Source organism: Eptatretus burgeri, chromosome 11 (genome assembly GCF_056783735.1).
Source record: "Eptatretus burgeri isolate ZD-2024b chromosome 11, Ebu_testis_v1, whole genome shotgun sequence".
Classification (NCBI taxonomy): domain Eukaryota; kingdom Metazoa; phylum Chordata; class Myxini; order Myxiniformes; family Myxinidae; genus Eptatretus; species Eptatretus burgeri.
This window is the reverse complement of record NC_140971.1, coordinates 3,101,921-3,127,196: the sequence shown is the minus strand read 5'-3', so window position 1 is coordinate 3,127,196 and position 25,276 is coordinate 3,101,921. Positions and strand designations below refer to the sequence as shown.

The window sequence follows — 25,276 nt, the reverse complement described above, 5'->3', positions numbered from 1 at the left end:
AAATTCACTGCCTTTTGTGCCTGAAGTGGCACATGAGAGGTTTGTGCGAGTGAATCCATTATTTTCGGTTGTTTATGAGAATGTGTATGACTGGTGTTGGCCTAATGGTCAGGGTCCTGAGTTCAAATCCCGCTCTGCCGTTTAATTTACACCAGGTGGGGTTGACTCAGCCTGTCATCCTTCCGAGGTTGGCAAAATGAGTACCAGCTTGCTGGGATTATCGAGCCATTCGAGTATCCTGCGTTGGAGTGGCGACCCGTCCCAATAGCCACGGAGACAGCTTTGGCAGCACCGACGCTCTATACAGAGCATGGTCCTCATGGATGGATGGATGAGAATGTGGTGGTATTAAATGATTACAGTACCCAGGTGTGGGTGTGTAGCTTATAGAAATGAGTGCTGTGTGGTTCTGAACTATTACCTCAGTTGCTCGCTCCAGCAGCTGTTGCTCCAACTCTCCACACCTGTTCTTGTACTGAAGCACCTGAGTAGTACAAAGCTGGTTTACTCACAGGCTCAGCAGCTTACAAGAGTACCATTCAGGAAGTAATCTGGCAAGCCCAACGTCCATGTAGTGGGGATTACATAATACAAAGTTTCATTTGAAAACTTTTTAAAATGTGCCTGTAATTGCATTTTTTGGTATTTGAACTTTTGACCCTGCCTCAGGGCCCCAGCGGGATGGAGCCAACAATGATAATGCTCTCGCACATTCTTGCCATTACATGTGGTGATCATCGCCACCAAGTTTGGTGAATTCCTGCACAACTATTTCGGTTGAGGAAGAGATGGTGCGACGGACGAACAGACAGGAGCCAATTACAATATCCCCTTGTTGTTGTTTTTTTAAAGAATGGAGATAACAACCACTTATCTTTCGTTCCGCTCATGGTAATACAAATTACACCTGCACTCTCATGGTTCTCAAAGCCCGAATGAACTTCCCACGAATGCCAATAAACCACCCTTGAGCATAACGAATCGCCCTCGAACCTCTTCAACCACCTCAACTTAACCATAATGAACGAACCCCAAGTTCAGTGAAACAATCACCAGATTACCAAAGTGTTACCTTTCCTTGAAGTCGTTGCACAAGCTGTGCCTGACGCTGCTGCCCTTCCTGGAAGGCGTGCAGCTTTCGCCGGTACCCCGCCTGATCCACATCAAGACGCCTCCTCAGAGACAAATTCTGCTGCGTCAGGCTGTGGAAAGCTGCATCGATCTTTGTATTTTCATTGCCGGATTCTCCACAGCCAGGTTGCAGGGCCTGTTCTAGCTGTTACGCGCAAGGAGATGGTATTACGTAAAACCAAAAAGCGAGTAACGAAACAAAAGGCGCAGTGTACGGACAACAGCCTGTAATTACTAACCCTCTCGCTGATGGCATTGTACTTGATGGCGAGCTCATCTCGTTCCGCACAACGCCGTGCCACCTCGTCTTCCAACCTTGACACTTCCTCCTGCAGCAAACGGTTCTCTTCCCGCTCAGTGAGCAGGGATGACATCACTACGGCTTCTGCCAAGAAAGCATTCACTAATAATTTAGATTACAAATAACCAGAATGTGCAAAATTGATAAAACAGCCGAAACCAAAACGTACACGTCACCACTACCACAGTCTTTCCTACATCGTAACGTTCACTATGTACCAGTCCTGGAGATCAAAATCACTGCAAAAACTCAACTCTTGTGATAAATGACAACTTGTGCGTCGGTGTTTATTGGACTAAATAAAATAATCCATGTAGCAGACTGTGTGTGTGAAGACTGGAATTAGATGATAGAGTAGGTAACCGACAAGAGCACAATGTTTGTCCAACAAAAGCATCAGCCATGGAGTCCGTTTCAGCTATAAACTGGAACGGCACCCGGAAGACCGTATACCTCCGCCGGGTGAATGGTTTATGGGTTGTATCCCATCAACAGGCGGGTGTGGATCCGGACCTTAACCAAGATCTCATCGGGTTGTTCTTGTCACCCAACCAACTCATCCACCTAGTTTTGTCACACCTCAATTGCAGATCCAGGGGGGGGGGGGTTCACCGGGTGCACATGAACCACCCCCCCCGCCCCCGCGATCCCCTCCGCCCTTACAATTATGTCACATGATCGTCGTGCGAGATATCAATGGACCATCGGCAATCACACGTTTTTTTGCTTTCACTCGGAAATTAATCCGAGCAGCAATGCTTTCCACCACTGGTTCTGCATTAATCCCTGCGACTCAGTGATTCGTTATAACTCCGAAGAGAAAGGCAGCATTTTCGGGATCATGTCCCACAGCAAAGCGCAGTGCAATCCTGAGATGTATCAGTAGTTAATGCGAATGCGTGCACACATGGGTGCACCGGGGCATGGTTAAGAGGAGTCATGTGACCCGCCCATGTCCTGATGCCGTGCTGTGTTGTGCCCGTGGCCGGGAATAAACCTGTTGTTCCCATTTCAGAGTCTTCGTCCCTGTCTACTGAATACATTCCAGTGGCGACGAGGATGTCTTCGTGCATCGGCATATTGCAAGTATACGCAGTGAGGGATGATTGGGAAGACCATACCGATCGTCTGAAGCAGTACTTCGTGGCAAACAAAATGGACACTGACGAGGACGCTGAAAGGCGGCGAGCTGTATTACTGACTGTATGCGGCGCCCCGACGTACAGCCTCATCAAAGATCTTCTTGCCCCAGCCAAACCTTCTGACAAGTCTTATAAAGAGCTCATCAATCTCGTGAAAAGACATTATCACCCTAAACTGGGTAAGATCATCTCGAGATATAAATTTTATACCCACCATCGTCAAGATGGTCACTCAGCATCCAAGTTTGTGGCTGATTTACACCGACTCACCGAACATTGTGAGTCTACAGATAAACTCGAATAGATGTTTCGTGATTTCTTTATAATAAGCATCAATGACGAATCAATTCTGCGGAAACTCCTTCCTGAATCTGACCCCAATTTGGCTGAAGTCATGGAAATAGCCTGCATGTGACCTCGAACAAATCAAAAGTTATCCAACAGGACCCATCAGTTAACAAGGTAACCTTTGGCTCCAAACAAAAGTGTTTTAGCAAGCCACCAAATTCACCTCCACCTCCTGACATTTCTGAATCTACCCCAAAGGTTGGGTGGGGTAACTTGTTGGCGTTGTGGTGGTAATCATCAAGCTTGCCAATGTCGGTTCAGGAATTATACCTGTGACAACTGTGGAAAGCGGGGACACTTGAAGTGTCGTTGTTCTCAATACAAGTCAAAGAACTTGTCTCCTGCTTATCACATTGGGGTGAACCCTGATGCAGCAGACGATAGGTCACAGAGCACAGCCTGCAGCCAAGAGTCAAGTGAGGAACTTCATAAGGTTTTCTCTGTTGGAACAAAGAGCTCCGATGGTCCAATTATAGTTGATGTAACAATCGATAAGATCCTGGTGAGGATGGAAGTTGATACCGGCTCTTCCAGATCAATTATGAGTGAGAACAAGTTCACCTCCATCTACCCTCCGAGAAAGGTTTCTGCACTCCGGCCTGTTTCTATTGACTTGAGAATATACACCAAGGAGGTGGTGCCCGTAGTTGGCTCAGCTAATGTAACTGTAGGATGTGGAAAGAGCACTCATGTCCTACCACTACTGGTAGTGGATAGAGAAGGACCAACCCTCTGAGGCCGAGATTGGTGATGAATAATCAGACTTAAGTGGAGTGACATAAACAGAGTTTCCAACTGTGATGCTGGATACGATACCATGCTCAACAAGTACCCTGGCCTGTTCCGCGATGGTATTGGCACCTTTGCAGGGCCCAAAGTGAGGATTCATGTTTCTGCAGATGCTCAGCCATTGTTCCTTAAGGCGAGACCTGTGTCCGACATGATGCGATAAATGATCGAATGTGAGCTTGACCACCTGCAGAGTGAGGGAATCATCTCACCAGTCAAGTACTCTGACTGGGCAGCACCTATCGTTCCAATGTGGGGACCACAAAACGACAATCAACCACTCTTCAAAGCTGGATGGCGACCCTTTGCCCAAAGCAGAGGATCTGTTCACCACTCTCATGGGTGGCCAGACATTCACTAAGCTTGACTTGACCAATGCTCAAATGGAACTGGATGATGATTCCAAGCCCTATACATGCATCACCACTCATCGAGGACTCGACATGTACAACAGATGCCCATTTGTCATACGCTCTGCTGCAGCAATCTTCCAATGCAAGATGGAGACTTGAATGAAAACTGTAGCAAAGACACTCGCATTCCAGGACGACATACTAGTGACTGGCAAGTCACAACATGAACACCTTGAGAACCTAAACAAAGTCCTCAATCAGCTGTCACAAGCTGGGTTACGCCAAAGGCATGAGAAGTATACCTTTATGGCACGTGAAGTTGAATACCTGGGTCATCAAATCTCCTGTCAAGGCATTTTGCCCTCTCCGAGCAAAGTTGAAGCAACTGTGAATGCACGAATTCCACAAAACATTTGGGAACTTCGTGTATTCCTGGGTATGTTGACATACTTTGGTAATTTCCTGCATCAACTAAGCACAACCGTCGAGCCTCTGCATCTGCTCCTCAGGAAAAGCGTTGTCTGGAAATGGGAAGCTGTCCAAACAAGAGCGTTCAAGTCCGCTAAAATCGTGCTCTCCTCCTCGCCATTACGACTCGTCCAAGGAACTTATTCTCAGTTGTGATAGCTCTTCATATGACATCGGGTGTGCGTTGTTGTAAACAAATGGAACCGGTAATATCCAGCCTGTTGCGTATGCATCACCAACCCTATCTGACACTGAACGTCGCTATGCTCAAGTGGAACGAGAGGAATTAGCGTGTGCTACCAATAGCAATCCAGATTTGTCACAAATTAAACGCTGCGTTATGTCAGGTGATTGGCCATCACTACCGGAAGGGGTGAAACCACCTCATCCGGAAGGATGGGCTCTCTATTGATGCAGACTGCCTGCTTTAGCGTAGCCGAGTGATAATTCCGCCGAAACTCCGCGCGAAAATTATCAGTGAACTCCGCAATGCTCATCCAGGTATAGTCACCGTGAAGACTATTGCCCGAGCCCATGTTTGGTGGCCTGATTTGGACAATGACATCGAGTCCAGTGTACGCCATTGTTACACTTGTCAAGCCCATGCCAAGACACCGCCACAGCCTCCATTAGCCATGTGGTCGTGGCCATCCAAACCATGGTCCAGACTACACATCGACCATGCTGGTCCATTTCAAGGGAAGCTCTTCCTTATCGTAGTTGATGGCCACTCCAAATGGATTGAAGCTCTCGTGGTGCCATCCTCATCCTCTGCTGTAATAATGGAAGCTCTACGTACCATGTTCGCACAACATGGTATTCCGAACTCCATTGTATCAGACAATGGATCGTCATTTATGAGCTTAGAGTTTCAGAACTTTTGTAAAATGAATGGCATTAAGTACTATACAGCTGCCCCCTACAAACCTGCCAGGACTGGTCAAGATGAACGTGCTATTCAGATCAAGAATGGTCAAAGCCGCGTCAAAGAAGGCTCCATTCAGTCTCATCCAGTTCGTGTGTTGCTCAACGACCGCACCAGACCACATCGAATCACCGGTCGCTCACCTGCCAAGCTTCTGATGGGTCATGAATCAACAACATGGTTATCATAAGTACACCCAGACGTAACGGTCCAGGTAGAGAACAAAGATGAGATGTATCAGTAGTTATGCTAATGCATCCATACATGGGTGCACCGGGGCATGGTTAAGAGGAGTCATGTGACCCACTCATGTCCCGATGCTGTGCCATGTTGTCCGAATTAAACCTGTTGTTCCCACTTGAGAGTCTTCGTCTCTGACTATTGAATACATTACAAATCCTGAACTATTTCACCAGGTAATTCAAAGCTTCAGTGGCTCCATCGTCCATTATTGTAACGAACGATCTGATTAATCCGCAATGGCGGGTTCAGGTTTCGTGCTCGGGGTCGTGTCACCGCATTCTGTGCTTGTCCGTTCGATATTTTCATCCATTTGTTTTGTAAACATTTTGTGTGTTGACATTGTTGTTGTTAAGATCAGTTGCAAAGATTCCAAAATCTTCAGCTTTTCTTTGGAATCAGTTCGTAACAGGCCTGAGCCTGGTGTTGGCGTCGTGGTTCGGGTGGCGGCTTGGGATCCTAGGGTCCCGAGTTCAAGCCCCGTTGGCCGCTGAATTAATACACCAGGGGGTTGACTCAGCCTGTCATCCTTCCGAGGTCGGCGAAATGAGTACCAGTGTACTGGTAAGGGGGACACTGCATCAGCGGCATAGCCGCGTCCTAACCAATGATGCAACCAGCAGCCACAGGCTGCACTCGATAGAGAGGGAGAGAGTTACAGTCCTGAGGTCTTGTCGTCAAGAAGCTCGATGTTCCCAAATATTCCTGTGGGACAAACAGACAGACAGGGGTAAAAAAAAACATCACCTTAGTCCAGCTTGGGTGGTGGAGGTAACGAGTCTGGGGTGAGGAGGTAAACGTGGGGAGCCAAGACCGAGCTCCTCGTCACAAACTTCCTTCAGGCCAAAAGAGCTTTCATCACACGAGCATGACGTCATCAGTCTTTCATCACACGAGCATGACGTCATCAGTCTTTCATCACACGAGCATGACGTCATCAGTCTTTCATCACACGAGCATGACGTCATCAGTCTTTCATCACACGAGCATGACGTCATCAGTCTTTCATCACACGAGCATGACGTCATCAGTCTTTCATCACACGAGCATGACGTCATCAGTACAGGTGCTTACCAGGTGACTGCTCCGCCAGGTTCTTCGTGACGATTTGTCGAATGCGGGCAGGAACTGGACTCTGCCTGTCTCCACGACTTGAGCAGAGCAGCGTGTCCTCCAAACGCTGGACAAAGACATGTGGACAAACACGTTGATGGACACACTGTTCGTAACACGAACAAACATGTATATCTATCTATAATTCCAGAAATCTCTGTCTGTCTGTCTGTCTGCGACCGCAGTTTCTCGACGACCGCCGGTCCGATCTGATTGAAACTTGCCAGGAATATTGCCGGGGCCCCGCAGATGTGCCTTTTCGAGGTTTGGTATCAATCGGACAAGCGGTTCCCAAGTTACGGCCATTTATCTGTCGACCAATGACAGGACACAGTGCTACATCACAATTAATGTTTTTTATTTATTTATTTATTTTTTTTATTTCTTTTGCACGATTGAAACTTGCCAGGAATATTGCCGGGGGCCCGCAGAAGTGCCTTTTCGGGGTTTGATATTAATCGGACGAGCGGTTCCAAAGTTACGGCCATTTATCTATCGACGAATATCTGTGAGAGAGGGGACGGGAGAGGGGGGATGAGAGTGGGGGCGAGAGAGGAGGGGGGGAGAGGAAGGGCGAGACTAGGGGGGAGAGAGGGGGATGAGAGTGGGGGCGAGAGAGGAGGGGGAGAGAGGAGGGGGAGAGGAAGGGCGAGACGAGGGGGGAGAGAGGGGGATGAGAGTGGGGCGAGAGGGGACGAGGGAGGGGGCGAGGGAGGGGCAAGGGAGAGCGAGAGAGGAGGGCGAGAGAGGAGGGGGGAGAGGAAGGGCGAGACTAGGGGGGAGAGAGGGGGATGAGAGTGGGGGCGAGAGAGGAGGGGGAGAGAGGAGGGGGGAGAGGAAGAGCGAGACGAGGGGGGAGAGAGGGGGATGAGAGTGGGGGCGAGAGGGGACGAGGGAGGGGGCGAGGGAGGGGCAAGGGAGAGCGAGAGAGGAGGGCGAGAGAGGAGGGGGAGAGGAATGGCGAGACTAGGGGGGAGAGGAAGGGCGAGACTAGGGGGGAGAGGAAGGGCGAGACTAGGGGGGAGAGGAAGGGCGAGACTAGGGGGGAGAGGAAGGGCGAGACTAGGGGGGAGAGAGGGGGATGAGAGTGGGGGGCGAGGGGAGGGGCCGAGAGAGGAGGGCGAGAGAGGAGGGCGAGAGAGGGGGGGCGAGAGAGGGGGCGAGAGAGGGCTGCACATACTGGCACTCATCTCCGGGCCCACCCCTACGGGTTCAACCCTACGGGCCCGTTCTTGTGTATGTGTATATATATATATATATATATATATATATATATATATATATATATATATATATATATATATATATATATATATATATATATATATAAGAAATATTTATATCATTATAACGTGTGCACATCGTTTATTCACGTATTAACATAACAATAATAATAACGACAGTCATTTCGGCAAAGGTGCAGCGCAACATCATTTACAAGTTGATCACGGAACCTCACCTCACGTGAGATCAAATCCGCTCGCGCTGGCTCGGCGCAACAAGCCGCGCACCCATTGGCCGATTCGCAGCGACGCGTTGAGTAAGCGCCACGTTCAATGGCTGTCGGTCGTTTGACTGCGCAACAAACGTTGTGCCAATTGGCTGGATTATTCGCCGTTCAACGACGACGTGAGGCCAAAGCTGTTGCTATGGAAACGTATCAATCATCACCTGATTTAAAATTAAACAACACAAAAAGTGTTTGCCTTAACTCGTGAGTCGAGGTGAACCATAACTGGGCATTTTACTCGAGTAAGTGGTGTTGATGGAAGTGTAAGTGTTGGTGATGTTGTTGGTGGTGGTGGTGATGTTGGTGTAGGTGGTGGTGTTGTTGGTGGTGATGTAGGTGGTGGTGTTGTTGGTGTATGTGGTGGTGGTGGTGTTGTTGTTGGTGTAGGTGTTGGTGTAGGTGGTGTTGTTCGTGTTGTTCGTGTTGGTGTAGGTGGTGTTGGTGGTGTTGGTGTTGTTCATGTTGGTGGTGTAGGTGGCGGTGGCGTTGTTCATGTTGGTGGTGTAGGTGGTGTTGGTGTTGTTCATGTTGGTGGTGTAGGTGGTGGTGGTGTTGTTCATGTTTGTGTAGGTGTTGGTGGTGGTGTTGTTCGTGTTGGTGTTAGTGTAGGTGGTGTTGTTGGTGTAGGTGGTGGTGTTCGTGTTGGTGGTGATGGTGTTGGTGGTGGTGGTGATGGTGTTGGTTTATTATCCTTTTCGCCCATAAGGAAAGATCTCAGGATTTTCTTAAATATTTATATTCCTTGAGAGGAAGCAACTTCCTCTGGATAATTATCAAACTTGTTGGTTCCGTTGTTACACACAAGGAATCACAAATAAATTAGACACAGGTGGAGGCCATTCAATCCATCATGCCTGCACCACATCAACACCACAACAATTTATCAACACAAGATCAAAGCAGAAAATTAAAAATGTTGTTTTTTTTTTTTGTAGTTTTTGTATTTTTTATTTTTCTTTCCAGGGGAGGGGTCATGGGCTTGGTTAAAAAAAAAAAAAAAACAACCACCAACACCCCTTAATGAGACCCCAACCAACAGCACTCCATACAGAGGCACACAATCACCCATCAATACTCAAACTATCCAAAAATCCTGTCAACATCCCAATACCCCTCTATCTCCATCACTTCCTATCTAATTCTAATTTAAACTTATCTCCTGTTTCTGCTACCACTACCATCCCATGCATTAACTACTCTCTGAGTAAAAGTCCCCGACCTTACTACTGTCTTAACTCTCCTCTTTACTCTCAGGCTATGTCCCCTGGTCCTATCACTGTCAACTCTGTTGAATAATTGATCGTCACTTATTTTATCTCTACCTTTCATTATCTTCAACATCTCTATCATATCTCCTCGTAACTGCCTCCTTCCTCATGTATAGAGTCCCATCTCCTTCAACCGCTTCTCATAGCTGAGTCTCGTAACCTCTCCAGGGGCCTCCGTCTGGCCACCCCCCAGGCATCTGGCCTGGCCCACCACCATCTCCTTGAGATGCCGATCAACCTGCTGCAACCACGAGGCACGTGGTCGGCCCATTGGCCTCCTCCACTCATGAGACTCCCTCGCTGAGAGAATCTGGTGAGCAGGATCAGCATCAGGAAAACGAGCCACATGTCCATACAGCCGCAGCTGATGCTCACGGACCATGCAGGTAACAAATCTCATTTGACTCTCTCTCAGCAAACACTCGTTGGACACAAAGTCCGACCAGCGATAGCCAAGGATTCTCTGAAGAGACCTGGTACCAAAAGGAATTAAATCTCCATCGCAGATCCCTGGTCAGAGTCAAAGTCTCACATCCAGAGAGCAAGACTGGAAGCACGAAGGACTTTCGTCCTCCTGTACAGGTACCGACAAGCACCACACTTCATGATCCAGTGAATCCATGACTCCCCAGGCCTGACTCAGACATCTCTTGACCTCTGACTCACAGCCAACAGAGACATGAATATCACTGCCAAGGTAAGTGAATCTCTCCACAATCTCAGCATCCTCACCACAAACAGGCACAGACAGGACAGCGGCATCCAAGATGTCACTGAAAGCCTGGATCTTAGTTTTGACCCAGGAAACCCGTAATCCCAGCGGCTCCGACTCCTCATTCAGCACCTTGAGGGCCCCCAAAAGGATACCCAGAGTCTCCACAAAGATGACTATCATCTGCAAAATCAAAGTCAGAGATCGTGACATTCCTAAACAATGCACTGCAGCTTGATCTCTCTGACATCCTCCCCAGAATCCAGTCCATACAAGCACTGAAAAGTGTGTGGGCCAGTCCACACCCCTGACGAACTCCAGTAACACCTGGAAATAAGTCGGAGATGGTATCACCACATCTCACAGCACTCTCAGTACCAGAGTATAGTTCAGACATCAGATCGATCAGTTTTGGTGGCACCCCAGGAAGACCTAGAATCCACCAGAGGGCATCCGATTCATTGAATCAAACGCTTTACAGAGATTAACATAAGCTGCAAGCAGCCCCTGCCGAAGCTCTCGTCTGCGTTGAGTGAGGACCTGAAGAGCAAGGATATGCTCAATCATTGACCTCTTTGGTGTCAAGTCTGACTGCTCTGGACGCTGGTGCTCAAGCATATGGTGATGAATCCGATCAAGAATTATCCGAGCAAAGACCTGCCCAGAGCTGAGAGCATCATCACCCCTCGGTAGTTATTGCAGTCTTGGTGATCACCCTTCGCTTTCCAGAGAAGGACAACAAGAACCCTCTTCCAATCAGTTGGGATGATGCCTATGTTCCAGGCAGAGCACAGAACTGCATGCAACGACACGAGTGCAGCATTTCCACCAGCCTTGAGAAGTTCAGCATGGATGCCACAGATCCCTGGAGCTTTACCCCATTTCAACTGGTTCACCACAGCCTGTGTTTCCACAAACGAAGGTGGATCACTCTTGATTGGAGGGTCAGCAACACCCCTGACATCCAACTCGACATCTGGTGGATCAGCCTGGTACAGCCGCTCAAAGTAACCGGCCCAGCGGGCCTTCACTTCGGATTCCTCTGTCAAGAGCCAACCACCCTCCGCTCTAACTGCATTGCACCGAGGGATGGGCTTGGAGGAACGCAATGCGTGAATTCCCCTGTAAGCAGGATGAGACTCACTTGACCACAGGAGATGCTCAACCCCCTCACAGATTCCTTGCACATAGGCCTCCTTGTCCTCCCTTAGCGCACGTACAGTTTTACTCCTCAGCTCCCTGAACAGCTCAGCTCTGCCATTCAGCCTGACGCTGCATCTCTGGTCAATGGTATCTCGTGTCCCTTGAGAGACAAAATTCTTCTACACCCTTCGGTGAGTTCCAGAACATCAACCGGCAACATCAAGGACGGTGGTCTTGAAGGCGCTCCACAACTCTGCAGTATTCTCCAAAGCATCCAGACCCCAAAATCCTCACTCAGTCTGTTCACAAACTCCTCAGCTGCCCTCTCATCCTTGAGCTTGCCAACATCCATCCTCAGCTGGGATGGTACCATTCTCCTGGATTGAAGCTGAAACTTCAGAGTTGCTACAACAAGCCTGTTGTCAGTATTGAGGAACTCAGCACTTCGGTAGACCCTACAGTTTTGGATCATCCTCCAGCAACCACCAACGAGCACATGGTCAATCTACTACTACTACTACTACTACTACTACTACTACTACTACTACTACTACTACTACTACTACTCTGCATTCCTCCCTTAGGAGCACAGCGACTCCATTGGGTCGCATAACTGGCGATAGCTCACCTACTCTTTGCCCAGAACACCGTGGGATCCTTAACGTCCACCAACGAATACCATCCGAGGGAGAACATGCACATTAATGAATCACCCTACCTGTGAAACACTGGGGATGACAGTTTCTAACTGCGTCGGGATTCAAACCCGGCTGGACAGCTTCGAGTTGAGTGTGCATACCTCTCGGCCATCCTGCCAGTACATCCACACAATAAGGAAATCAACTTAACACAATAAAATGGGATTTGAACCTGGGATCCGAACATCATGAGCTCATCCCTTATTTGGGAATGCTAATCAGGAAAATGGAGTTTGTTTCATGATTTTTACTTTGCTCCTTCCACATTTTGCTTTTGTTGCTACGTTTGCATTAGTGTCCTCATTTTGAGTGGCATATTCTGCTTTCTCATCCTTTTTTACACATCATTTGTAGCCATCAACTACCCTGCAATGAACCTTCAATACCGCGGACTCTGTCCACTTCACCTGCGGTCGAAACTACGGAACTCGATGATCACCTGTACAGGTACCGCAGATGCCCCACAAGCAATCTGTTGGCTGAATGCACGTCGCAACACAAATCCTATGGAGATACAAAACAGACAGAAGAAGCAAAAATAATGCAATGATCAGGATAGACATGGTGAAGTACACTCACCTGTCTGTCTGTGAGTATGTTATGGAAGTCAAACGTCACGTGGGTGGATTGATGGTGTTTGTTAGTTTAGTGAAACTTTCTGTTAGAGTTGGCTTATAATATCCAGTCATACAATCAGGTATCTCTACTGTCACATTCACGCATGTTGCGAGTAACCGTAGCCTCACATCCTCAACACACCATTGTTATCATGCATTCACTCACCCCCCCCCCCCCCACCGGTCTCTTTATCACAACCTGCAGCCCCTTTGGCATGCCTGGGAATCCCATGCACACTTCTGTTGGTCTCTCCTTAAGGCCCAAAGGATCGCATTGCCTATCTCTGGCTCTCAGGCTTTGCCATGGAAACGCATTGTACGAAAACAAACGATCCATTGTGGTTACCCCTTACCTCTTACCCCTTTTCCCTTACCCACCCTCCCGGCCGACACTCGATCGTATTTCATGTTTTCAAAGCAAACAAACAAAAGGTTCTTTCATATTGTCTGGCAGTGGGTAAGTGTACTGACTGAGGCCTAGATTCACTTTCTCCCCCTTTAGATCCTCTCCCTGTGACACAACGAGCAGCATATAGTGTAGCTATGGTCATAAAACATCATGATAATAGGATTAAATAAAAAAAAAACATCAGGACACATGGGAAAGCACAAGAGTTAAGGGATAAGACTGACACTTCAACTTTGGACCAGAAGAAACTCCTGGCAAACAAGAGAGTAGTAAAATGGTGGTCCCACAAGATGGTAAAGAGGTACCTCGCACACAGTCTCAATCTAAACCTCGTCCCGACTACCAAACTATCCAATGGATGATTCACAGTCTGGATCTGAACCTCGTCCCGACTACCAAACTATCCAATGGATGATTCACACTCTGGATCTGAACCTCGTCCCAACTACTAGACTATCCAATGGATGATTCACAGAGTGTGCCTTCACTCGGATGGATGTTCATGTGGATTTCCCATGTGCGAGCAGTAGTGGACGCTGAAGATCTCACGTTATCTTTCATGAAGAGTAGCTGAATTACCAGTCGGACGGCACGCATGCCCATTACTTTGTGAATCCCATGCACTTGGGCCCAAAACCTTCCCCAGCCAACCCCACAACAAGGTAGGATTCATTGGAATCGTTGAAAGAGTAGTCGTGGAGCTGTAGCGGCATTATTTCAACTTGGATTTTAAAACATGTCAAGCCAAATGTGGTGTTGGTTTACCGGTTGAGGTGGCTGGCCAAGGATCTTTGGGTCTTCACGTGGAGCCCCCGTCGTGCTGTCAAATAACACCAGGTGAGTGGAGGTGAGGATTTAGCTTTGATTTGGGGGAGAAATAAGGGGAGAGCTGCGTAACAGCTCACAAGATATGGGTTTACTGTCTGAGTGAGTGTGACCTTGTTGGGTTCATGAGGCAGAAATAGAGGAGAGCACAGGTGGAAGAAGACCAGACACGAGGAAGCATAAAACTGAGAGTCCACCAACCTGTTTGTTGTGGGAGCATCAGAGTCGGCCTTGCACCTCAACAAATTGTTCAATGACTCCAACTTCCATCAGCACCTTGGATTCTAGTGATTCCAAGGGTAAAGGATGAGGTCTGGAAGCAGCTGCCTTGAAGACGAGAGCCATACTCCATGTCACAACGGTTGAAGGCCTTCTACATTATTCAGACCTGAGAGCGGTCGAGGAACTTACTTACCTCTGTGGGGAACGTCAAGGTGCCTCCATACTCTGGAAAGCCACCTGAGGTATGAGTTTGCCCCCAAAAAAGGTCATGGGAAATTCTTAATCCAAGGACCTCCAAAGAATGCACCTCCGCCTGATGTCGATTGCCACAGTAAATTGTTGGGTTATCAACAGTCTACATGTAGAGACAGAAAAAGTATACGGGACTTGGAGGTCTAACATACTTGGAGGACGTAAAGTATACGACTGCAGCCTGCCTGCCATTTGTGCACAAACTTTAACGAAGAGTAAACTGATGACATTGGGATCAGTGGCTGATGATGTGCCAGGATTGTCGAGCTACTTCTCATCCTTTGTGGAAGAGAAACTCACTTGTTCCAAGCAGTAGCCAGTCGGATGGGAGGGGGGGGGGGGAAATGGATATGGACCAAAGAAGGAGAGATTGGAAACCCGAGCCTTTTCAGTAAAGACACCATTCTTCATTATCAAGAACTGTGTCTATCTTGACTCTTTCCGTGATGAGCAAAGGGATGAAGATCGGAGCGAAATGAAAAGAGCGCGTCCTGCTGAGACAGACGCTACCACGATTAGGAAGATGGACAAAGGACTGAAAGGTCTGAGCTCAGACGATCCTGGTGTTTCATTCTTGCTCCAATTGGGTCATGGGGACATACATTCATTGTTATTGTCTGCCATTGCATTTTGACATTGTTGAAATAGCGAGAGTCGTTAAGTGCTACAACGGGGTTTCAGTAGCGAAAACAAGATCTGATGTTAACTGCATTTGTTGTTAATGAAGTATGATGACGACCAGGATAGCTCATCTCGAAAGGTTATGGTCCCTCAAACACGGTTCCTCGCAGAGACAAAGTCCTGACAATGCCATCGCAAGTTTGACGACTCAAAAACAGAATTTAAAAAGAAAGTTACAAACCTGTGAAAACATGCAGAAGATTTTCATGGAAATTTTTGTTGAGAAGGAAATCGTGAAAGAGCTGAACAAATGGCGGAGGGGTAAAATGTGTATGAGAATTAAATACAACACATCAAAGTGGGAAGACAACCCATGATGAGTGTCCACTTTGTCTGCACAAATGTTCCTGTCCTGCATGCCATGGATGTACAAATTCCTCTAAAACCTTCAATCATTGCAGAAAAAACAAGAAGGGCACTTGGTAGAGCGCGTACCTCCACCAGGTAATGCCTGATCCACGAGAACATATCGGGCCCAGGACATCTTTTTTTTAGGTATCTTGCGATATATTAGTTTAGCTCTATCTCTCAATGGTGAAGAATCACTTTAAAAATTACATTATCCTCGTATCCAGATCCGGATTCGGATCTTCACCAAAATCGAATCAATTTGTCCTTGCGACACAACCAACCTGTCCACCAAGTTTCGTCCAAGATATCCTTGGACACAAACCTGCACACATATCCTGCACACAAACCTGCACACAAATATCCTGGAGATATCCTGCACACAAACAAACAAACAGACAGACAGGGGTGAAAACATAACCTCTTTCACCTTCGGTGACGGAGGTAATTATCAGATCATCTCTGGATCCAGATTCTGATCTTCAGCAAAATTGAATCAATTCTTCGTTGTCACACTCACAACCTGTCCACCAAGTTTCATCAGAATCCGTCTACAACTTTTTGAGATATCGTGGTACATATCGTTTTTGGCCCAATCTCTCAATGGTGGAGAATCACTTAAAAAAATTATAGTAGTCGGATCCGGATCCAGATCTTCACCAAAATCTAATCACTTCGTCCTGTTCACGCACCCAAACTGTCCACAAAGCCTTGTCCAAATCCGTACACAACTTTTTGAGATATCCTGCACACAAACAAACAAACAAATGAAATTGCTCGTTGAACAAGGAATTGCCGGAATAACTTTGTCATATCTCCATGATCTCTGAAAAAGCAAAAACCTGGAAATCAATTTGGTTCTTATAAGTCGATAGTGCTACTGTTTAATGAGTTATAGCACTTAGTTTGGTCATGATCATAATTTGGAAGTCAATCGGACTTGAAATGGCGTTTTTATCGCAATTTAAAAGTTTTGACCCGACCACCCCTGACATTCGACCCCCGACCGCTAAGAAGGGTGTTGGTGTGACACCCCAATGAGACATTGTGGTTGGATGCAGAATTGGAAGATGCACATTTTGGATTTGGTTTGAAGTCGACACGACCATTTTAGCGGACGTTATTGCGAAAATAAGAATTTCGGTTTTTCTGTGACCTTGACCTTGACCTTTGACCGAGATTCACCAAAAACGACGAGTGTCTAAGTTGGACCATGGCCGACGTCTGTACCCAGTTTGGTCACGATCGCTGAAACGGTGTGGCTGCTACAGGGTTAACAAACACACAAACAAACAAACAGACAGACAGACACACAGGTGTGAAAACATAACCTCCGCGGAGGTAAAAAAAAAATAAACACCAAGTTTGTGAAACCGTTATTTTTTCACATTTGAACAGATTATACCCAGAATCCTTCGAACCACGGGATACCCGAGGTCACATTCAGATGATCATTGTGGATTCTCACAACTCACCTTGACAATTCATCATTCAAAGAAAGAATCATTGCATCGGACAACCACCGGCAGTCTCACTGGTCATCTCTGGAGCAATGAACATTGATATATATATAAATATATATATATATATATATATATATATATATATATATATATATATATATATATATATATATATATATATAATCACAGGTGATTGCACTGGAGTGCATGCAGTGTTGTTATAGGATGGCACGACTAACAACTAACCTGTATGACGCTTTGAAGTTGCAGGCTTTCTGGGGCGACAGTGTTGATCTGTTCACTCATGGAGCTTGCTTGATTTACCTGGGCTGCTGTAACCCACCCCTTCAAACTGTTTCCACGACTTAGTCTGCTTACTTCGTCACAATGACAATTAACAGTCTCATTACATGTCAATCTCAGGAAACTGTACCCTCATCAGAGAATGAGAGAGACAGAGAGACAGAGAGACAGAGAGACAGAGAGACAGAGAGACAGAGAGACAGAGAGACAGAGAGACAGAGAGACAGAGAGACAGAGAGACAGAGAGACAGAGAGACAGAGAGACAGAGAGACAGAGAGACAGAGAGACAGAGAGAGAGAGAGAGAGAGAGAGAGAGAGAGAGAGAGAGAGAGAGAGAGAGAGAGAGAGAGAGAGAGAGAGAGAGAGAGAGAGAGAGAATGAGAGATTAGTGTAGCACTAGCCAGATAGTCAAGCGCAGCGTTGCCATGGAGGCGACGGTTGCCTAGAAACAAACGACGCGACAGTGGTCCGAGGAGGGGAGGGTAGCGTGGGCTGGTTGAGGGTAAAAGGAAAGGAATAGTTTAATTGTGATTTAATAGATGTCGCTGTTTTTACCACATTGGTTTAGAAAAACACATAAAACCTATAAAGGTGATCATGAGAACACAAAGCCCACCCTGGAGGAGTTTGATACCATTGTTAAACATTTATTTTTAAAGAAATTGTCAAAATACAAGGAAAAGCAGGTCCGCGTGTACGGACTCGTACTGATATGATAACGGTTATATCCATCGTGGGGAACATTGTGGTAATTTGGCGATTTAATAATAAGCAATATGGTTCATTTTCCTGTTCATCACCAAAACGAAGATGCTGAAATGAAATTCGAATTCCCAAAAATTGTCCTATCATATCTACCTAATCTACGCCACATGTCCGATATATCCAGCAGGTTGTGTTAACATTCATTTGGTGGTTGATGGGTGAAGACCTTTTGGAGTTACATTTTATCAAATCCAAACAAACAATCAAGGAATCTTTAATATGAGTGCGTGCCCGTACGAGCAAAAAAAAGAAAGAAAAAAAAAAAGAAGAATTGTGACGTCGATTGTGATGTCATAGCACCGTATCCTCTCACTGGTTTGGTAAATAAATGGCCATAACTTGGGAAGCACTTGTCCGATTAATATCAAACCTTGAAAAGGCACATACTCAGGTCCCCAGCAATATACCTGGCAAGTTTCAATTAGATCGGAGCAGTGATTGTCAAGAAACAGCGGTGTCACACACACACACACACACACACACACACACACACACACACACACACACACACACACACACACACACACACACACACACACACACACACACACACACACACACACACACACACACACACACACACACACACACACACACACACACACACTGCTGGAATTAAAGATAGATACAGTAAGTCATCACTATCCAGAAGTCCAAATGTTGTAACACGTAATGGGGAATGCGCAGCCACGCCAACACAGCAAAGTGTCCTGTCATTGGTTTGGTAAATAAATGGCCAGAACTTGGGAACCACTTGTCCGATTCATAGCAAAGCTTGAAAAGGCACATCCTCAGGTCCCCAGCAATATACCTGGCAAGTTTCAACTAAATCGGACCAGTGGTTGTCGAGAAACAGCGATCACACACACACACACACACACACACACACACACACACACACACACACACACACACACACACACACACACACACACACACACACACACACACACACAATTATAGATAGATTATGAACGACGTCAAAGCAATTTTTCGAAATGACCTATTTTTAATAATAACTGCAGGGATCAAACGAAACACTGTTATTGTTGAAGGATGATACATGTCAGGAATACCTGCAAAAAACATGTACATATCAAAATTCATTGGTTGTAAAGGTATTCAGCCCTTTGGGTCAGTACTTGGTGGAAGAACCTTTTACAGCAATGACTGCTATGAGTGCACAAAACTGGTAGAGGTCAGGTATGGGAGCATGCGCCAGAGCAGAGCATCACTGCGTCCACTTTCCGCCGGTACTCCAGGGACCTCCGTCTGGCCATCCCCCAGGCAGATGCCTGGCCCATCCCTAACTCCTTGAGATGCCGATCAACCTGCTGCAACCACGAGGCACGTGGTCGGCCCATTGGCCTCCTCCACTCATGAGACTCCCTCGCTGAGAGAATCTGGTGAGCAGGATCAGCGTCAGGAAAACGAGCCACATGTCCATACAGCCGCAGCTGACGCTCACAGACTATGCAGGTAACAAATCTCATTTGAGTCTCTCTCAGCAACCGCTCGTTGGACACAAAGTCCGACCAGCGATAGCCAAGGATTCTCCGAAGAGACCTGGTACCAAAGGAATTAAGTCTCCGTCTCAGATCCTTGGTCAGAGTCCAAGTCTCGCATCCATAGAGCAAGACTGGAAGCACCAAGGACCTGAAGACTCAGACATTCGTCCTCCCGCACAGGTACCGGCAGTGCCACACCCCATTATCCAGCGAATCCATGACTCCCCAGGCCAGAACCAGACGTCGATTGATCTCTGACTCACAGTCGGCAGAGATATGAATATCACTGCCAAGGTAAGTGAATCTCTCCATGACCTCAGCATCCTCACCACAAACAGGCACAGACAGGACAGCGGCATCCAAGATGTCATTGAAAGCCTGGATCTTAGTTTTGACCCAGGAAACCCGTAATCCCAGCGGCTCCGACTCCTCATTCAGCAGCCCGAGGGCCCCCAAAAGGTTATCTAAAGTCTCCGCAAAGATGACTGCATCATCTGCGAAAGCAAGGTCAGAGATCTTGTCATTCCCAAACAATGCACTGCAGCTTGATCTCTCCGACATCCTCCCTAGAATCCAGTCCATTCAAGTGGTGAAAAGTGTGGGGGCCAGTACACACCCCTGACGAACTTCAGTAACAACTGGAAATAAGTCAGAAATGGTACCACCACATCTCACAGCACTCTCAGTACCAGAGTAGAGTTCAGACATCAGATCGATCAGTTTTGGTGGCACCCCACGAAGACCAAGAATCCTCCATCGGGCATCCCGATTCACCGAATCAAACGTTTTACAGAGATCAACATAGGCTGCAAGCAGCCCCTGCCAAAACTCTCGTCTGCATTCGGTGAGGATCCGAAGAGCAAGGATACGGTCAATCGTTGACCTCTTTGGTGTAAAGCCTGACTGCTCTGGACGCTGGTGCTCAAGCAGATGGTAGCGAACCCTATCAATAATTATCCGAGCAAAGACCTTGCTCAGCACTGAGAGCAGCATCACCCCTCGGTAGTTGTTGCAGTCTTGGTGATCACCCTTCCCTTTCCAGAGAGGGACAACAAGGCCCCTCTTCCAATCAGTTGGGATGATGCCTGTGTTCCAGGCAGAGCACAGAACTGCATGCAACGACACGAGTGCACCATTTCCACCAGCCTTGAGAAGTTCAGCATGAATGCCACAGATCCCTGGAGCTTTACCCCATTTCAACCGGTTCACCGCAGTCTGTGTTTCCACAAGCGAAGGTGGACCACAGTTGATTGGAGGGTCAGCAACAGGGATTGTAACACCCCTGACGTCCAACTTGACAGCTGGTGGATCAGCCTGGTAACTGCTGGTAGAGATCTACCCAAAAACAGTGAGATGGTGAAATATTTACCCATTGTTCACGTGAAAATTGCTCAAGTTCTGCCAAGTTTGATGGGGATCATCGATGGACTGCAATATTCAAGTCTCACCAAAAAGGACTTTGACTGGGCCAGTCAAGAACATTAATTTTATTCTTATTCAGTCACTCCAGTATGGATTTATCTTTGTGCTTCGGATTATTGTCCTGCTAAATGTGAATCTCCTACCCAGTTTCAGATTCATGGCTGACTCACGCAGGCTTTCATCAAGGATTCTCCAATACTTTGCACCGTCCATTGTTTCTTCTATCCTCACAAGTTTTCCAGTGCCTGCTGAGGAAAAGCAGCCCCATAACAAGATGCTGCCACCACCATGCTTCACAGTCGGCATGGTGCTGACTGGGTGATGTGCAGTGTTCGGCTTGCATAAGACTGTTCAGGAAAATGCTTCCAAACTCAATGGGCAATGCTTCATGATGCAGCAAGACAATGACCCAAAACACACTGCCAACACAACCAAGGAGTTAATCGGGGGGGGGGGGAGGTGGAAGGGAGGGAAGGGGGGAAGTGGAAGGTTTTAGACTGGCCAAGTCAATCTCCTGATTTAAATCCAATGGAGCATGCATTTCACTTGCTGAAGAGGAGACTAAAGTCAGAAAACTCCAAAAACAAACAACTAACAAGAAAAAAGGGCAATTTTGTGTTCTGGTATGTTACGTAATTAATAACAGACATAATCAGAAATGTCACTTTATAACTGCTGGCAGTGATGACCGGGTATGAAGACGTCCTGCTTTGATGCAACTCCACTTTCATTGGACACCTGACCCTGACCCATGTCGTTTTTTATTATTATTCAAAGGAACTTAGAATGGGATTAAAGTAAATTCAATTCAAATCAAATGGAAGACCGAATAGGTACAAGTCCTGCATTGTTGTCATCAGAAGGCACCCGAACAAGCAAAGAACAAAGATGAAGTCATCAGGAGGAACCTGGATGGGATTCACATTTCAACTGCTACTACTCTACCCTGAAACCCATCCAGGCACAGCCAAGTGAGCTTTATTGTAAAAACTAAAAAATTAAAAAAACCCAAAACGAACCCAGATCAAAACTAGAGGGGGAGCACTCAGGAGAGTGCAAACCCTCCGCCGCCAATACTGCTGGGTCACTCAAGTGAACCTGATATCTTATTCATTAAATATGTCAACAGTGCTGAGAGTTATAGTTCTTTTCTCCATTTTTTTTTTGGGGGGGGGGGGGGGGTTGGAAATCAGTTAAAACATGTAAAAATGCAAAAAAAAAAATTAAAAAAAATTTGCAAAGATTTTTTTTTCTCTAACAATTTTTTGGGGTGGTTGGAAATCACTTAAAACATGTAGAAATGCAAAAAAAAAAATTCCCTTTTTTTGGGGGGTAACATTTTTTTGGGGGGGGGTTGGAAATCACTTAAAATATGTATAAATGCAAAAATAAATTTTCTCTAACAATTTGGGGGGGGGTAACAATTTTTTTGGGGGTTGGAAATCACTTAAAACATGTAGAAATGCAAAAAAAAAATTTCTCTATTTTTTTTTGGGGGGGGGTTGGAAATCACTTAAAACATGTAGAAATGCAAAAAATTAGCTCTAACAAATTTTTTTGGGGGGAGGGGTAACAATTTCTTTTTGGGGGGGGGGTTGGAAATCACTTATAACATGTAAAAATGCAAAAAAACATTTTTTTCTCAAACAATTTTTTTTTGGGGGGGGGGGATAGAAATCACTTAAAATATGTATAAATGCAAAAAAAATAAATTTTCTCTAACAATTTTTGGGGTGGGGTAACTTTTTTTTGGAGGGGTTGGAAATCACTTAAAACATGTATAAATGCAAAAAAAAAAAAAATTCTCTTTTTTTTTTTTTGGGGGGGGGGTTGGAAATCACTTAAAACATGTAGAAATGCAAAAAAAAAATTTGCTCTAACAATTTTTTGGGGGGGGTAACAATTTTTTTTGGGGGGTGGGGGTTGGAAATCACTTAAAACATGTAGAAATGCAAAAAAAAAAACTTTTTCTCTAACAATTTTTTTTTTGGGGGGGGGACCAAGTCCAAAATTTAATGGCATGATCCTTGGACCATACTTAACCCCCCCCCCCACCAAGTTTCGTCGAAATCCGTCGAGGAGTTTTTCCGTAATACTGTTCACAAACAAACAAACAAGCAAACAGAAAGGGGTGAAAACAGTAACCTCCATCCATCTTCGAAGATGGCGGAGGTTAAAAATCAAATATTTCTGGCTGCCAGACCATGTGTCCGATCAAGTTGAAAGCTAAAACATATTCCTCATAACACCAAGATCATAATTGTGAGATTTCACGTCAATTGATTAAGCAGTTCCAGAGAAAACATTATTTAAAATGTTCTTCAATCCAATATGGCTGCCAAACCATGTGACCTATCAATTATTCCTTAACAAACTTGTACACCCAAGGCTTGGGGAACATTTGTGTGAAGATTCCCCTCGATCTGTCCAGCTGTTATGGAGAAGAAGATTTTTTTATAGGTTTTAGGGTAACTCCAATATGGCTGCCAAACTATGTGACCAATGACGTCATATGTGTGAATCTCGAGGGCCCACACAGGGATATCCAGCGTCTCTGCAAGGATGGCTGCATCATCTGCGAAATCAAGGTCAGAGATCTTGACATTCCCAAATGATGCACCGCAGCTTGCTCTCTCCGACATCCTCCCCAGAATCCAGTCCATACAAGTGCTGAAGAGTGTGGGGGCCGGTACACACACCTGACGAACTCCAGTAACAACTGGAAATAAGTGGCAGATTGAACCACCACATCTCACAGCACGCTCAGTTCCAGAGTATAGTCCAGAAATCAGATCGATCATCATTAGTGGCACCTCGCAAAGACCGAGAATCCTCCAGAGGTCATCACAAATCATTGAATCAAATGTTTTGTGGAGATCAACATCGGCTGCAAGCAGCCCCTGCCGAAACTCTCGTCTGCGTTTGGTGAAGACCCGAAGAGCAAGGATACGGTCAATCGTTGACCTCTTTTAATTAATTTCTTTATTATTTTGTGTACATTGTCGAGGCTTATACAAGAGCAAACACACAAAATGTATTACAAAGGGAGTAGATGACAGTGGCGGGAGAAGGAAGCGCCAAACAGTAAGGAACGGAGACAATAGGATATCTGTGGAAGGGAGAGGGATGGGGATGGGACGGGGAACATGGCGAAGAGAAGATGGACATTACAGGGACTTTCAGGAAGGAAAGCAGGGGAATTGAAGGAGGTGGGCTTGGGTGGATTATCGGGGGTAGAAAAGATCATTGTTTTGGATGGGGGAAGATATGAGATGATGATGAACAGCTGTTTTGAAGACCTGGAGGGAATAGTGGGATTGAAGAGAGTGTGGGAGTCTGTTCCAGAGGCGGGGAAAAAGAGGAATGAAAGAGTGGTGAGCAGTGATTCGTGATTTTGGTAGTTTTACCAGAAAGGGGTTGCGGCAGGCCTTGAGCGCCCTACGGAAATATGGGGAAGACTGATCACAGACAGAGTGGGTGGTAGGGGGTGCGAGACTGGAGAGAGGATGGTAGAAGACAGAAAGAACACCGTGTGGACCTGCCTGCGGTGAGAGTATGAGAGACCCAAAGACGCAGCTTAATCGCAGGAGATACCAATGATCTTAAAAGCATTGGTTTCCACAGCATAGAGTCAAGAAAGGTGAGAGGTGGGAGCAGTACTCCATCAGGCTGCGGTTAGAATCTCAGGTGTGCCAAGGAAGGACTTTGCACAACGGAGGATGCCCAGTTAGCGACTCTTTGGAGGGCAGCTTGGAGATGTGGCTTTCCCAGGAAAGATCATTGCAGATAGTGAGATGCAAAAGCTTGAATGAAAGAACTTCTTCAAGAGGATTGTTGAGAAAGTAGATAGTGGGGTTTTCCAGACAGTCCTTTCAGAGAGACACAGTGAGTGTGAGATTTGTCATGGTTGAAAGACATGTTCCAAGTGTTTGACCAGATGCTTTTATCCAGATCTGCAGAGAGCGAAGCTGCTGTTTGCCGGTCTGATGGATGACAGATGGTACGGCAGAGGGTGGAGTCTTCAGCAAAGAGAGAAAGAGGATTTTCCAGAGAGTCGGAGAGATCATTGATGAAAACCAGAAAAAGAACAGGGCCCAGAACGCTCCCTTGAGGAACTCCAGCCTGGACAGGAAGCGGGGATGAAAGAACTCCATTTAGGGCCACACGTTGACTGTGACAGGAGAGGAAGTCTGCGGGCCATGAGTGGAGATTGCCTTGGATACCATAGGAAGAGAGTTTGGTGAGCAGGGCAGGGTGCCAGACAGTATCAAAAGTGTGCAATATGTCTAGCGATATGGCTCTGATCTCAAGTCTGGCAT

At 46.4% G+C, this 25,276-nt stretch overlaps 1 protein-coding gene across 6 annotated transcripts in view; it reads right to left on the bottom strand.

The window, feature by feature from the left end:
- Nucleotides 1-25,276, bottom strand: part of CROCC (ciliary rootlet coiled-coil, rootletin) — a 144,995-nt gene that overhangs the window by 115,236 nt on the left and 4,483 nt on the right. The window contains exons 1-5 of one of the 6 annotated variants that reach the window (XM_085847730.1): nt 17,205-17,364; nt 6,772-6,877; nt 1,371-1,516; nt 1,073-1,276; nt 422-484 (exon numbers count right to left, since the gene is read on the bottom strand). In XM_085847730.1, coding sequence (XP_085703856.1) covers nt 422-484; nt 1,073-1,276; nt 1,371-1,516; nt 6,772-6,877; nt 17,205-17,264 — 579 coding nt within the window. In that variant the 5' untranslated portion in view covers nt 17,265-17,364. Of the gene's footprint in view, nt 1-421; nt 485-1,072; nt 1,277-1,370; nt 1,517-6,444; nt 6,534-6,771; nt 6,883-8,269; nt 8,378-17,204; nt 17,365-25,276 lie in introns of those variants that run through there. The other 5 variants (XM_085847733.1, XM_085847734.1, XM_085847731.1 and 2 more) reach the window with 5 other exon arrangements.